This window comes from Balaenoptera acutorostrata, chromosome 15, assembly GCF_949987535.1.
Source record: "Balaenoptera acutorostrata chromosome 15, mBalAcu1.1, whole genome shotgun sequence".
Taxonomy (NCBI): Eukaryota; Metazoa; Chordata; class Mammalia; order Artiodactyla; family Balaenopteridae; genus Balaenoptera; species Balaenoptera acutorostrata.
The window spans coordinates 88,687,064-88,702,206 of record NC_080078.1 but is presented as its reverse complement, the minus strand read 5'-3'; the positions used below and the strand labels follow the sequence as shown (position 1 = coordinate 88,702,206).

At 63.1% G+C, this 15,143-nt stretch overlaps 1 protein-coding gene across 1 annotated transcript; it reads left to right on the top strand.

The window, feature by feature from the left end:
• The first annotated feature begins 3,262 nt into the window (after positions 1–3,262).
• Positions 3,263–14,911, top strand: GATA5 (GATA binding protein 5). Its single transcript, XM_057529588.1, has 7 exons — positions 3,263–3,318; positions 3,670–4,231; positions 5,492–5,667; positions 12,370–12,495; positions 12,931–13,018; positions 13,366–13,493; positions 13,815–14,911. Exons 2-7 carry the CDS (start codon positions 3,691–3,693, stop codon positions 13,968–13,970), a joined length of 1,215 nt encoding a protein of 404 aa, XP_057385571.1. The 5' UTR covers positions 3,263–3,318; positions 3,670–3,690; the 3' UTR covers positions 13,971–14,911.
• Positions 14,912–15,143: the final 232 nt, after the last annotated feature.

The window sequence follows — 15,143 nt, the reverse complement described above, 5'->3', positions numbered from 1 at the left end:
GCCCCAGCCCTCTGCTCCCCTCACTTGGCCTCCCCTCAGCATCTGCCCAGTGCCCGCTGAGTGCCCATCCCACTAACTGCTCCCCAAGCCAGTGTGAGGGGCAGGCACTAGTGTCACCCCCACTTTACAGATGAACGGAGATACAGAGAGAAAAGCAGCTCACCCCAGTTCACACAGCTTGAGATGGCAAAGCAGAGCCCAAAGGAGGTTGGACTGCTTCGAGTTCATGCTCCGACCTGCTTCCCCAGAGCTTCCCACGAGGCTCAGGGTCCAGTGGGGAGGCAGGGCAGGAACACACTACCACAAAACATGATGCGGTAGGAGGGAAGGGAGAGAGCAACTTATCAGGAAGGCCACAGACAGGAGGGGACTTGCAAGCTGGGCATTGAGGGATGTGTAGGAGTTCAGCAAGTAGAGAAGAGGGCAAAGGAAGGGTCCTCCAAGTTGGGGAGCAGTACGGGCCAAGGCCTAGGGGAGAGGCAGGCTTGCAGCTGGATGGGCTGGCAGGGACTGTGAGGTCCTGAGGGACTGGGACACCAGGCTCCCTCTGGGGGGGCCCAGAGGGCCTGGCAGGGGCAGTTGCACAGAAGGAGGAGGACAGGTCCTTTAGCATCAGAAGGTGACTTGGGGGGTAAAGGAGGCTGGGCAAGGTGCAGGTGGGTGGGGAGGGAACTTGGCTTTGTAGTTTCAGCTTAGATGCCTCTCTTTTTGGTTCAAGTAGCAGGGATCGTGAAGGGGTCCAGATGCTGTCACAGACAACCAGTGCCCCTCCCACCCTGTCACTGTACCCCAAGGCTGGCAAGCATCAGCAGGGTGTCCAGCCTGGTGGGGATGGGGAAATACCACCAGCAGCCTCTGTTTCGACTGCTCCAGGGCCGTGAGCTCACATCCCACCTGGGGAGGCTACTGCACATTGAGACTCACCAAGTGACAGCACAGCCCTGCACACCCAGCAGACGGCCCTTCATCTGGTCCAGCCTGGGAGGAGCCTTCAAAGAGTAAATCTCCTTCCAGAGAGACCAGGGATTTAGGGGCAGCTTCTGCCACCCAACCCCCACCTCAGGAAATAGTCTCAGCCTTTTAATTATTTAAAAAAAAACACACGTCCATTTTAGCGATTTGTTAATACGGAAAAAGTGACCAGAGATTGCCTCCTTATGTATATTTTGCATTCTTAGCTTGTTTTAATTACCTCGTTTACTAGCTGTGTGACCTTGGGCAGGTTAGCTAACCTCTCTGTGCCTTGTTTCCCCATTTGTAACAGGAATAATAACAACATCTTGTACCTCATACGACTGGTGTGAGAATCAAACGGAAACATCACAGGGCAAGGCACAGCACCCACCTGACGTTGGGTCTCCTATTCAGGACTTCACCGGATTTATGCCAAGCAAAAAACACAAGTCCCTCCCCCCTCCCCTCCCCCACAGCCCCAACAGGGTCCCAGGTTTGCTGTGGATCTTCCATTTTTCCTTGGATCTTTGTTTTTTTTGAGTGGAGGGGTGTCTCAACCCCCATCGAGCTGAGACTCCCCTTTTACACTTCTCCTCACCCCTGGTGCTGGCGGGGCATCTTCCGGTGTCATTCAAACTCTCCCTACCCTGGACTTTGAGGACCGCGGAGGCAGCGCGGGTTCTACTGACCTCGCGGTGCCGCGGCCTCGGCGCCGGTTCTGCTGACGGACCTCACTGGTGAGACCGCAGTCTTGAGCGCGCAGGGGCCCGTGGCACAGCGAGGTTCCAGGACCCTGAGCTCTCGGGGACCTCTCTCTGCTCTCCTGGGACCCCGCCCACTGCGAAAGAGAGAAAGCCGAGATCCACTGGCGGGGTCTGCAGGGGGTAGGGCGGGGAGGGGCCGCTTCGGACCCCCGAGGGGAGCACATGGGGAGCAGGTACCATGGGAGACCATCGCGGCAGCGTGGACCCGGGGCCCTGATGGCGGGGGAGGGCCTGGGAGCGGTGGGTAAAGGGGAAACTTAAGACTCCTACTCCCCCTCCCAATGGCACACTGCCAAGGCTTGTGAAGAGTCCAGAGCCCGCCTGGAAAATTCCGTGGGGTCCCCAGCCCAGGGTGAGAGTGGGGGCCTTGCCTGCCACATTCCAGGGGCCCTGGGTGGCCCGATGTGCACCCCGAATTACAGTCTGGTGCCGGAGCACATGGAGAGGAGCGAGTGCCAGGCCTCCCCACCCCTCCGCAAGGCGAAAGCGCCCTGGCACTCGTGGAGTCGCCCTGGCCCCAGTCAGCGTCCCTGGACCTACGTACGAGAAGGGACTCCAGGGACGGCCCATTTCTGGCAACGAGAAACAATCACTGCCCCAAGCACAGCAGCCCGGGTCCCTCTGGTGAGCCCTGCTCTTCGCTGGCTCTGTGGGGAGGCTTCGGTCACCAGTCAGCGAAGCTGCTCAGGTGGCCCGTTTCACCAAGGTGCTGGCACCATTGGGCCCACCCAGGGAGTGCCAGGAGCCACCTCCGGGCCCACCCATCCCACATGTCTGGTGCCTGGAGGAGACTCTTTGGGAATCCCCCAAAGCGAAAGGCCCACCTAGGGGTGGAGGCAAGAAGCTGGGCAGAGACCTTGTGGAAAGGAAGTGCATCCAGATGGAGACTGCCCACCCAACCTGGGCCCCCCCAGCTGGGAATGAGTGCGGCAGTTGCCCTGCTTGGTAAGAAACTGAGGAAACCGTGGGACTCCCGCTGGACTTTGCGGGGGCAGTGGCCGTGGTACAGCGGTCTGAGTTCAGGGAAACGGAGCCAAGCAGCCCCTTTGGAAGCGGGACCCCTGCTCTGGGCCCCAGACCAGGGGCGCATTGAGGGGTCTCTACCACTGTGTCCGTGGTGGCGAGGCCAGGTTCACGGACTCACCCACAGACAGCACCAGACACTAAGCCAGCCTTAGCGGAAACCTGGGACTGGCGGAGGGAGGGCTGTGGATTTGCGAAAACCCCGAACAAATCTAGAGAAGCCTTCGCGCCGGGACTGCTCCGGGGCACCAAGCACCTGGCTGGTTCGTGCCGCCTGCGTTGGCCGGGACTCGGCGTTCGGTGCCCCGCGCCGTGCTTCCAGTCGCCTTTCTCCCGGAGCCCCGCGCGCCCAGCCTGATCCGGTCACGTGGCAACGCGGCCGCAGCCCCGGCGCTGACCCCGAGGGGAGGGCCGCGGGAGGGAAGGGGTGGTGCGGCGGGGGCGGGCCGGGGCGGGGCGGCCGGAGCACCGGGATTCCCTGCGGAACCGCGCGGACCCCGACTCCCAGTCTCCAGCCTGCCTGTCGCCGCCTGCCGCGCCCGCGCCCTCTGCGCCCTCCGGTCCTCACGACCAGCCGGTGAGTACCCAGCCGGGCCTGGCCGCGCGCCCCTCCCCAGCCTGGCGCCTTCCCCCAGCGCCCAGACCCTGCGTCCTGTGGACCTGCCGGGTTTCTCCTTCTCAGCGCCCACCATGCCCACCCGGGAACCTCCGAAGCCCCGGCTGTGGAGGAGGTGAGCTCGACGTTCCCGCTGCACCCGGGATGCCCCATGAGCCGCTCCGAGCAGCCCCCGCCCCTGCCGTCTGTCCCCGCAGGCTCCAGGACCCGCCCCAAGAACCGCCGGGCTGGGGAGCGAGGAGCGTGGCCTGAGCGACAGCACCTGCGGGGCACAGAGGCCGTGACCTCGACACCCGTCCCTCTTCCCTGCAGGTCAAGGCCGCGCCAGGGAAGATGTACCAGAGCCTGGCGCTGGCCCCGAGCCCCAGCCAGACCGCCTACGCGGATTCGGGGGCCTTTCTGCACACCCCGGGCGCCGGCTCCCCGGTGTTCGTGCCGCCGGCGCGCGTCCCCTCCATGCTGCCCTACCTGCCGGCGTGTGAGCCGGGCCCGCAGGCTCCCGCGATCGCCGGGCATCCCGGCTGGGCGCAGGCAGCCGCGGCGGACTCGTCGGCGTTCGGCTCCGGCAGCCCGCACCCGCCGGCCGCTCCGCCGCCCGGGGCCACCGCCTTCCCCTTTGCGCACAGCACCCCGGGACCTGGCGGCGGCGGCGCAGGGGCCCGGGACGGCGGCGCCTTTCAGGGCGCGATGCTGGCTCGCGAGCAGTACCCGGCTCCTCTCGGGCGGCCCGTGGGCTCCTCGTACCCCACCGCGTACCCGGCCTACGTCAGCACCGAGGTGGCCCCGTCTTGGACCTCTGGACCCTTGGACGGCAGCGTCCTGCACAGCCTACAGGCCTGCCCGACTGGCCTCCCGGGCCACAGAGTCACCTTCGGTGAGTGCGGGACTGGGAGGTGGCTCTACTGACTGGGGTCCTGGGTGCTGGCCGTACTGGGGTGCAAACCCGCACCCTACGAAATGCACCCCCCAGAGTCAGGGCTTTCCCAGCCGGGTCCGACACCAGCATGGGGCGGGGCCAGAACCCCCGGGACGCGTAAACCTGGACGGAACGCAGCGGCTGCCACCCCGAGATGAAAACACCGTCCTGAGTTTCTTTTTGCACACCTCTATATTTCTACTTCTCACTCATCCACACCCAATATTCTGGGACCGTGCCATTTAGAGCCTACGTCTTAAACGTTCTTATGAAAAGTTTTGGAAATGATTATTTTTTAAAGCTCAAAATACCAGTTTATCTAAGTAAACCACCACATTCATCTCTGTTCTAGAATGTTTATGTATTCTAATTTGAGACCCAGTTGCAATCGCTCTCCAGGGTATAAATTTGAGTAATCGGACTCCAGGCCCTTAAAGCGGAGAGTTGCTCCCCATCCCTCCCTCCTGAGTCGCGGGCGCCACCGACTCTTTCTCACCCCACCCTCAAAACTGAGGGCCACGCCTTTTTTTGCTGCCCCAGTCTTTTAGCCTACACCCCGCCCCCAGCTCCTCAGCGCAGGAAGCGGGATCCACTTGGCCGGGCCGCCAGGGCGCCCCACGCCTGGCGCCCACCCCTGGCCAGGCGATGATTGATCCCCGCCCCGCCCCCACCGGCGCCCAAGTGTCTCCAGCGCCTGGCCAGGTCTGGAGGGGGCCAGGAGTCCTCGCCCCGGCAGCTCAAGTGGGAGGACGGTGCTGAGACCGCGAAAGCTGACAGTGAAGGCACCGCGGTCCTCATGGGACCCCGCAATCCGATTCGGCCTCACTGCCACTGCCCGCCCTCCAGATCGACCCACTTTGCAGAGGACAAGGCCCTCGTCCTCTGCCAGTGTAGACGCTCCTGCCTCCCCAGAGAATCAAAATTACCAATGCTGGTGCTGGATCCTGTTCAGAGTGGGGCAATAACCTGTCACCCGCCCCGAGGTTGGATTTATTCACCCTCCCCCCCCCCCCTTTTAAAGCAGCCCAAGGTGTGATTGAGACCTGGCATGAACTTCACTGTATGTAAACTTAAACTTAAAAAGAAAGTTAGATAAAACAGATTTTGAAGCAAAATAAAATAAAGGCACAAAAAGGAAGGGAAGGAGAAGGTGCTGCAGACATGGCAGCTCCCAGGAAGGGGCAGAGCCTCACCCAGCAGCCGCCCGCCTTCCCGCAGCGGCCGACCTCCTGGAGGAGTTCCCCGGCGAGGGGCGCGAGTGCGTCAACTGCGGGGCCCTGTCCACACCGCTGTGGCGCCGGGACGGCACCGGCCACTACCTGTGCAACGCCTGCGGTCTCTACCACAAGATGAACGGCGTCAACCGGCCCCTCACGCGGCCGCAGAAGCGCCTGGTGAGTGCGGGCAGGCACAGGGCAGGAGGGGGCGGCGCTTCTGCAGCCACGGCCGGGGCGCCAGGGGAGCCCCAGGAGGCCCGGGCGGGGTGGCAGCGCCCGGTCCACTGTCACGGGCCCCCTGGGCTGGAGGCCACGCGCCCGCCGTGTCTATGGGGTCTCCCAAGCTCGGCCCTGAACCTCCTGGGCAGGGGATCGCTCTGCCCCCGCTGCGGGCTCGGCCCTGTGGCTCCAAGGGGCTTTGGGCTGGCCGGGGCGGGGGCGGGGGGGGCGCAGAGAGGCCAGGCGGCCTGACCCCGGGGAGGGGACTGGCGGGGAAAGTGGCTGCTGAGTGCGGGCTTTGTTGGAGGACGTTGAATGTTACGGGGGAGGGACCCTGGGCCCGCTGCCTCTGATACGGCGAGGATGGGACAAGACCAGGTCTGTGGCGGTTCCCTGGGCAAAACTTGTTTTCACTTTTGGTTTCTTCTGCTGTATGGCTGGGTGGCCAGCAAGGGACTGGGAGCCCGACTTCTGCCCCCAGCAAGGCAGAGTCCCAGAAGCAGCATAAAGGTTTCAAGTTCCTTTGTTCTCTACCATTTCACAGGCAAATCTTTAGGTTTTTTTTTTTAATTTTATTTATTTATTTTTGGCTGTGTTGGGTCTTCGTTTCTGTGGGAGGGCTTTCTCTAGTTGCGGCAAGCAGGGGCCACTCTTCATCGCGGTGCACGGGCCTCTCACTATCGCGGCCTCTCTTGTTGCGGAGCACAGGCTCCAGACGCGCAGGCTCAGTAGTTGTGGCTCACAGGCCTAGTCGCTCCACGGCATGTGGGATCTTCCCAGACCAGGGCTCGAACCCGTCACAGGCAAATTTTGATGCCCAAGTAATTTTGTAAATAAGTGGCAGGGCCCGCCGATGTCGGCCAGCTGTCCAGTCAGTGAGGCCGCGGTGGCTCCCGGTTCCAGGTCCGGGCAGGGTTGTGTTTCTGGGCTGATGCTGGTGTGAGCCCTGTAGGGCCAGGCGGCTGGTTCTGGTGTGTCGGGCCCCGAGGAGTGTGGAAGGGCTTTCCGTGGCTGATGCTGTGGGGTGGCCGTGCCATGGCTGCTGGTCTGGGCCACGGGGCGGTCGGTTGCTGGCCTTTACTGGAAATTCGAAGGCCCGGCTATGGCAGCGCCGGGGCCAGACGCTTTGAGGCCCCAAGCTGGGTGGGCAGGAAGCAGGACTGACTCGGTCGGGCAGCTTGAGGGCAGCCGCTGTTTTTCTTCCTCTGATCTGGCCTGGCGTTTGGGGCTCTGCGGGTCTCCCAACTTCCCTCCACCCATGCTGTGCCTCTCAGAGCAAGGGGCGGGGGCGAGTCCACATCACCCCAAGTCTCGTCTCTGTGATCATGCCCCCAACCCCAGACGTGCTGCACTGGCCTGATGTCTGGTGTGGCCTCAGGGAAGGGGAAGCTGAGGCCAAGGGACGGGGTCCTGGGGGCTGCGTGCAACCCAGACCTGACCCCGAGCAGCAGGCCGGTCCTCTCCTCTGGCTCCCTGCACTGTCCCCGGGCCAAGCCCTAAACCGGGTGCCAAGGATGTGCTGCTGAATGGGAGATGCAGGGCCCCCTGCCTCTACCCACATGCCTCGCAGGGCTCAGCTCCCAGCACAAAATTCCTGACTTGGAGGTGGGGGGGGCCAGGGCCACCATCTCCACCCTGAGGCGTTTACCGTCAACATCAGCCGGATGACCACCCGGGGCTCCGAGACACTGAGTGACTTCCCTGGGCATGCAGCCCGCTGGCGGCCAGCCCTGGGCTCGGACCAGGACTGTGGCCTCAGGCTCCCACGAGCGCCCCACTCAGGCTGAGCCCCCTGCCCCAGCCCTGGGTCTTCGTGCCCAGGCCGCTGCGAGGCGAATTCAGGGGCTGCCCCCTTTCCTGCTGGGAAGGTCAATTAGACGGCGTGTGCAGAGCACTTGGACGGCCGTGGCCGGTGTGGGTGGGCTGGCGTCGGCCACTTGGCCTGGCGAGGCCCGTTTCGTAGTTGAGGACGTGGGATATTTCGCTTTGGGGGGCCCCCAGGGTGAGGGATCCCTGCACGCCTGCTTGTCTCCCCGAGGCCACAGGGTCGGCCCGGCCCTGGTCACCCCTGAGTCCAGGCCCACGTGGATCTGATTGTAGAACACGCCCAGGGAGCGTTTGCCCAGTGGGGCTGGGCCCGGGGGCTTTCTCAGGGCCCCTCTGCTCCCCGTCTCTCCCTGAGCAGGATCCTAGGGGGTTCCTCTGACTGGCTGCGGGGGCCCACCTGTCACTCAGGGCGGGCGGCCCCACCGCTTGCCTGGCGGCTGGTCCTGGCAGGGCCAGGCTCTCTGCGAAAACCCTGAGATTCTTGCAGTCCTGAGACCAGAGCCCGGGCCGCGTGCTCCTGGCCATGGGGGCTGGGCCGGTCACCCCAGACTTGCCCCCGCTCCAGTGCCTCGGTCCCCCTCGCGTGTGGGCAGAAGTGATGCCCCAGGAGGGGCCTCTCCAGGAAGAACTGATCCTCCCCTTCTTTCAAATAATTCCAAACGTCCTAGAAGCTTGTCACCAAGAATACAGGAATGTGACGGTAACAAGTGTGCCCCGCTCCCGGTAGGAACCCGTGTCTTTTTTACCCTTTGCCTCCGTGTGCATCCTCGCTCATAGGCTGGGGGGTTACACCTTTGACCCGAGGCTTCCATCAGTGTAGACGAGCAGGGAGGGTGGTCCTGTCCCTGCGGCCAGGGGCTCTACGAGCGCCCCTCGGCCCGGCCTGACCCCAAAACGTCGGAGTCCAGCAGCCAGGGTCCGCGGATGGCAGGCCCATTAGCCCGGGGCCGGTTCTGACGCCAGCTCCGGGACGTGGCCGGTGCCACGGAGGGCCCAGCATCCTTCGAAGGCTCACCGACCCGGGTGCTCCTTCCTGCACAGCCCGCCTCACAGACTTGTGTCCTCAGCACGCTTTGCCCCGAGCAACGCCGGGCTCCCACCCTCCATCAGGTTGTGTCCCCGCGTCTCCCCTGCCAAGAGCGTCCAGAGGACCCGTTTGAAACGGGAGCATCTTTGCGGCTCCACCACCTGCAACCTTTACTTTCCCAGCCGCATCTCCACCTCTCCGCCAGCCCCCCACCCAGCTCTGCGCTGCCCACCGCCCTGATTCCCCTGGATGTCCGGATGCTCGTGCAGCCTGGAGCTCAGGCAGGCTCTGCTGCTGGCTTTGAAGTTGCACTTCTTTTGAAAAGAACAGACCAAAAAAGAAAAACGAAACGAAACCTGGAGAGGCCCCGCAGTTAGGGGCCCTGAGAGTGGCCGGGCCTGGCCGTCTGTCCCGACAGTGAGTGAGGAAGGACAGAGGGAGGCTCCGGGCGTCGAGGGGGTGCGGGCAGCCCCGGGGACGTGACCCCTGAGTGTGTTCAGCCAAGGAAGGAGGTTCTGTCCATGCCGGGACCACCCCCGCACCTCTGGCCCCTCATTTTCTGAGCCTCAGTTCCCCCCGTAAAACGCAGGCAGCTGAGGGGATGGAAAAAGATAAACGAGCAAGCACTGCGAGAATTTTTTCAAGGTCATTCTTTTTTCCCATTTTCTTGATTTTAATCTAATTTCCAGTTTCTCGATTTTAATTTATGCTCGCTGGAGAGAGGTTCCAATGTGGCTTCCAGATTCCCCTGCACCCCCAGGGTCTGGGTGATGGGTTCACACCACCTGGGCTTGTGTCCTGCCTACACGCGGTCCAGCTGCTGTAGCTTCTCCCCAGGACCCACAGCAGTGCATGTAGCTCCTGCTGCTTCCGCAATGCACGGGCGACCGTGGGGGACGCTTGGGGTGCACGTGTGTCTGCGGTCGTGCCCACGTGTGTGCAGCCTTGCGGTCGTGCTGTTAGAAACAGTGCTGACCTGAAGCCTTCGCATGGGTCTCTTTACACCCTTGCGGGAGTGTTTCGGTAGGAAGGATTTTAGTAGGAAGTGGCCTGACGGCCGGCCAAGGAGACAGCATTCCTGTGATTCCTACAGGAATGATGCTAAAATTTTGGGGGAACGTGAGATGGCAATGTGAACTCTAAGGGAGCAGCTGTTGGTAAAAGACCCTGAGGGTCCCAGCTGGATTGGGAGGAGGGGCCTCAGGCCATGGTCCCCGCCTTGGTCTGAAGGCACAGCTGGAGTTGGGGACCACGATGGGGCCCAAGAAGGTAGGTTAGGGTCACCAGATAAAATACAGAATGCACAGTTAGATGTGAATTTCAGATAAACAACGAATAGCGTTTTAGAATAAATATGTCCCAAATGTTGCATGGGGCATGCTTACACAAAATATTTGCTGCTTATCTGAAATTCACATCTAGCTGGGCATCCTGTTTGTTTGTTTGTTTGCTAAATCTGGGAACCCTGGGGAGGTCCCAAGGCCTCCTCCCACCTTAGGAAGATGGATGGACTCGGGGTCAGGGGATCCTGGGCCGGGGCGGGCAGCAGGGCTGGGAGTGGGCTCCTCCGGGAGAGCAGGGGGCCTCCGTGTGGGCACAGCTCCCCGCAGCCAAGAGGCAGGTGGAAGGGAGGGAAGGGAGCAGAGAGGGGGAGACTCGAACTGTGTCCAGTAAAAGCAGCTGCTTTCTAGGCAAGATCAGGATGTGGCCGCCGTCTTCCCAGGGAGGCCCTCCGGCTGGGGGCCTGCTTGACCCCAGGGCCAGGGCTGCTGCCTCCGAGTGTGTCCCACCATCCGTCCCTTCCGCTTCTGCTGGGCCTGGGCCAGCCGCCAGCTCTCTCCACTCCAGCAGGTGCACAGGTCCCACCCCTAGGAACCCTGGGGAGACCACTGGAGATGGGGCCAGGCTGGACATCAGGCTGGACACACAGCCGTGGCCTAGAGGCCGCCGGCCAGAGGATGGGATCTCCCCAGCCAGGCCGGGAGCTCCCGCCCTGCCCTCCCTCTGGAGCCTCCAAGGCCTCGTCCCTTCCTTGTCTTGTGGCCCTTTTGTCCCGGATCCTGGGGCAGAGTCCTGCCTGGAGACCGGAGGCCGAGCCTTAGATTAAACAGGGCGGAATTCCCTGGAGCCTCTGGCGGCCGCCTGGGCCTGGGGGAGGGGAGGGAGGGGAGGGAGGGGAGGGAGGGGAGGGCGGGGAGGCGTTTCCAGTCTGCATTTTCTTGGGAGTGGCTAGTGCCGGGGGCTCCAGACGGGCCCCACTCTCCCTCCCGGGCCAGTCACGGGGAGAGCCTGTGCCCTCCAACGGCTGACAGCCTGGGAGAAGAGGGTGGGCAGGAGACGGTTGGCAAGGCTGGCAGCTCGGTCAGTGCAGAAGGAAGGACCCCAGAGACGGCAGACAGACGGGGCAACTGAGGCTGCCCCTGACAGCTCAGCCCTACCCCGGGACAGATTCCTTTTGTGGCTTCTTTCGTCCATCTTGCTTTTGGTTGCCCGCTGGCTCGGTCCTAGGCTGGAGAGTACTGAGGAGAGAACACACGTCCTTGGGACGATTTTGAGTGTGGAGTCTCACGGGCTTCTGTCCTGGTGCCCCGGGGTGCCACTGAAACACCGTAGCGGATGTGACTTGGTCTGACCCCGGCTGCCACGGGGAGGTCGGGGTGGAGACCCTGCATCACTGTGGTCCGGGCGAGGGGGCAGGGGACTGGACCAGGCAGGGGCCATGCAAACGAAGGAAAAGGTCAGACAGATTCAGGGCATCTGAGGGCAGGGGCTGGGGAGAGGAAAGGGCAGACCCCTGAGGACGTAGTCTGGGGGGACGGGGCTAGGGAGGGGCTTTGGGCCTGAGGTGCCCTGGGGGGCCCTGGGCAGCACAGAGCCTCTGGAGCTCCCAGACTGCAGGGGACAGGACCCCATGCACACACCGAAATGCGAGTCGGGCAGAATCCTTGCCTGGGAGAGAGGGGCTGGGCTCTGGGAGCTCGAGGACCTTGAGCTGGTGGGAGGACCGGGGTCAGGCCTCTGACAGCTGCTCTCCAGCCAGCCAGCCAGCTCGGCAGAGCCCCTGGACCCCCGGGCTCGTTAGGCCCCGATTCCTGGGTGAGCACTGTCTGGGGCCCGCTGGGCCCCCATGTGCAGGGAGGTTTGGGGACCCTGGTTGGATACGGACCTGGGAGGTCGGCCTCTGGAAGGTTCTGGAAGGGCCGTCTTGCCCCAGTATGAGGCATGTGAGCAGCAAGGCAGGGGTGGGCATCGGGGACCCACAGCCCACAGTCCGGCGCAGAGCTGCTGAGCTGAGCGTGGGCTCAGAGCGCCAAGTCTTGGGAGGCAAGGCCCAGAGGGACCGGCAGACCCCCTGGATGTTCAGCCCGGGGCCTGACCCGAGGGCGGCGCTGTGACTCCCAAGGCTGTGCTCCACCACAGAAATACGGGGCTAAGGCCCAGCGTTGGTTAAAAAGAGGCCGCAACAGACACCCAGCTGCCTGTCTGTGCTGGGCTCTTCATGAGATCCTGACCCCACAGGAGGCCTGTGGCAGGTCTACTGTCACCCCCATTTTACTGATAGGGAAGCTGAGGCCCAGAAGGGTGAAGTCACCTGTCCCAGGGCTAGCAGGGCGCCCGGTCGAGGCTCCGAGGAATCCCGGGCAGGCCTCAGGCCCTTAGCGCCCAAAGGCCTTCTAACCCAGCCCCACGCGGCCCCCAGCCCCGAGCCCAGCGTCCATCCCTCCCGCCCAGGTGCACCTGCCCCGCTGAGCCGAGCAGCAGGGCCCCAGCCCCCAGCCCTGCTCAGCCCAGCCTCCTGTCCACAGTCCTCCTCACGCCGGGCCGGTCTCTGCTGCACCAACTGCCACACCACCAACACCACGCTCTGGCGGCGCAACATGGACGGCGAGCCGGTGTGCAACGCCTGCGGGCTCTACATGAAGCTGCACGGGGTGAGCGGGACCCTCCCTGGCCCGAGACGGGGCTGAGGAGCAGGGCAGGGGTGTGGATCAGGCTGGGCCTGAGGTGAGCGTGTACACGCCTGTACACACGTGGCCCCACTGCCTGCACGTGCCCGCGTGTCACTGTGAGGCCCGTGGTACAGATGGGCTCACAGAGGCCGGAGCATCACTGTGGCTTCCCCACAGCTGTTCAGCCTGGAGCAGAGGCTGGACACCCCCAGAGCCCTCCTGGCCCCCCGGCTCCCGGAGGCTGGGGTGGGACGGGCCTGGAGGAAAGTGCCAAGCCCGGGGGTAGCAGCTCCCCAAACAGGGCCGCCGGAGTGACCAGCTCTGCAGGGCTGAGATCGAGGCAGGTGGCCATGCCAAGAGGCCCCAGGGGTGAGCACAGACAGGGAGCAGCCTTCCACCTCCTGCCAACCCCACCAGGTACCGCGGCCCCTGGCGATGAAGAAGGAAAGCATCCAGACACGGAAACGGAAGCCGAAGAACATCTCCAAGGCCAAAGGCTCCTCAGGTTCATGGGCCAGGGCTGTGGGAGGCCGAGAGTGAGCCCAGGCCCCCAGGCCCTCCAGTGAGGCACACCTTCTCCCTATGGAATCACTTTAAGTATCTCACATTCCACCATTAGAGATTCACATGTTTGCTGCAAGCGTCATCGTCCTGAAGTGCAAATACCCCCCATTGTCCTGGGATGGTCTGGTCTGGGGAGGGGCTGGGGTGGCAGGAGTTCACCCAGCCGTGGGGCAGGAGGTCCAGTGGAGGAAGCCACACCCAGCACCTCCAACCGCCCCCCACCCCCGCCCCTGTGACCAAGGCAACCAGATCTGGCAGCTTCTGTAAATGCCCTGCCTTCCCTCCCAGGATCCGCAGGGAACACTACAGCCTCCCCACCAGCCTCTGTCCCTGACCTGGAGATCTCAGCAGCCACTTTGAAACCTGAGCCCAGTCTGGAATCCCCTTCGTGCCCAGGGCCCAGCGTCACCTCCCAGGTAAGGAGGTCAGGGTGGGGTGGGGTGCCCAGAGCTGGCTCCCAGGCACCTCCTGGGGGAACCCTGGCACCCCAGCCAGGTCAGGGCCCCCACGGGCCCCTGCCGGAAGCTTGGGGCTGGACACGCAGCTGGCCGCTGGTGCCAGGAGCTGACCTGTGGCCGACGCCGGCTGAGAGCCCCTGTTGATCCTCACAAGGGGTCCCCCCCCATTCCAGGGGCTGAGGAGGCCCCTTAGGGCAAATCGCCCTGTCACAGGGCTCCCGACCTCAAGGGAGCCGGCCACTGTTCCCGAGCCTCACGCGTGCCGTGTCCTCCCTGCAGGCCTCCACGCAGGTGGACGACACCCTGGCCCCCAGCCACTTGGAGTTCAAATTCGAGCCCGAGGACTTTGCCTTGCCTTCTGCAGCCCTGGGCCCCCAGGCCGGCCTCGGCGGGACCCTGCGCCAGGAGGCCTGGTGTGCGCTGGCCTTGGCCTAGGTCCCCGGGCCCCCACCAGGACCCATCTCGCTACTTCTTTGCTCCAGCTCAGCAGAGAGACTGCCAGGCCAGACGCCGGAAGAGACTGGAGCCAGCCGGACCTGGAGGCCTTCTGTGCAGATGGCAGTCGGGCCCCAGAGCAGGAGGAAGGCTGGTGGGAGAAGGGCTTGAGCCCCTCCCCGGACAGCAAGGGACCCCCAAATGTAGGGCAAGGCTCTGAACCATAGCAGCCACTCTGGCCACGGCTGACTGGGGCTCCCACCCCCACTTGACTTCTGTCCTCAAGGCTCACCATCATCATGTTTACAGGTTGCAGCCGTTGGAAAAACCCCACCTTCCTGTTGTAAAACCAGGATCACAGGTGAAATCACTGAGGCCGGGCAGGTAACAGGGATGAGGAGGGCAGCCACATGGGGGACCTCCTCAGGCCTTGGGCTGTCCATTTCCCACGTTGGACCATAGAGCCACGGCACAGAGACCTTGCCCTCCTCGGAGCACGGGATGGCCAGAGACAGATGTGCAGGTCGTGCACTGTACCGGGACGCCACCCCAGGGGGAGGCCGTTCACATTGTAGTCATCGTGGACTTGTATTTATTTGGACGGTTTTCCCGGACCGGGCAGTAAAGGGCCTTGTTCTGACTGAATCTGTGGATTGTAACCATTTCTGATGGGCAGAGTACCCGGGGCCCAGTTCTGACCCACACGGGCACTCTCGGGGCTGGTGGTTGGGTGACCACAGGTCCTGGCTCACCTGGGACTGCCCCAGCAGAATTATCAATAACACCCCCTTTCGCGTACAAAGCCGTCCCCTCCCAGGGCTGGGTGATAAATTAGTTGGCGCACTGGCTAGGGGCAGCTGCGCCCACGGGGCTGATGAATGGCTACTAACAGCCTGAGGGCAGAGGCAGGGGGGAGGGGAGGGGGCTGCCCTCCAGAAGGGCCACAGCGTCCCTCCGTCCCATTGCTGCCCTTCACCGACAAGAACTTCGGATTTTTCCACGGAAGCCAGAAACCTGGCTTTTTTTTTTTTAATGTAAAGTCTTCCAAATGAAAGCTTCCCCCGCAACAACTCCCAATTCGATTCAAAAATCTTTTAAATTTTGCGAGCCATCGAAACCAGCCACCACTGCGCCTTCCTATTTAAAACATCTCTTTCATATTTAAAAATCCTC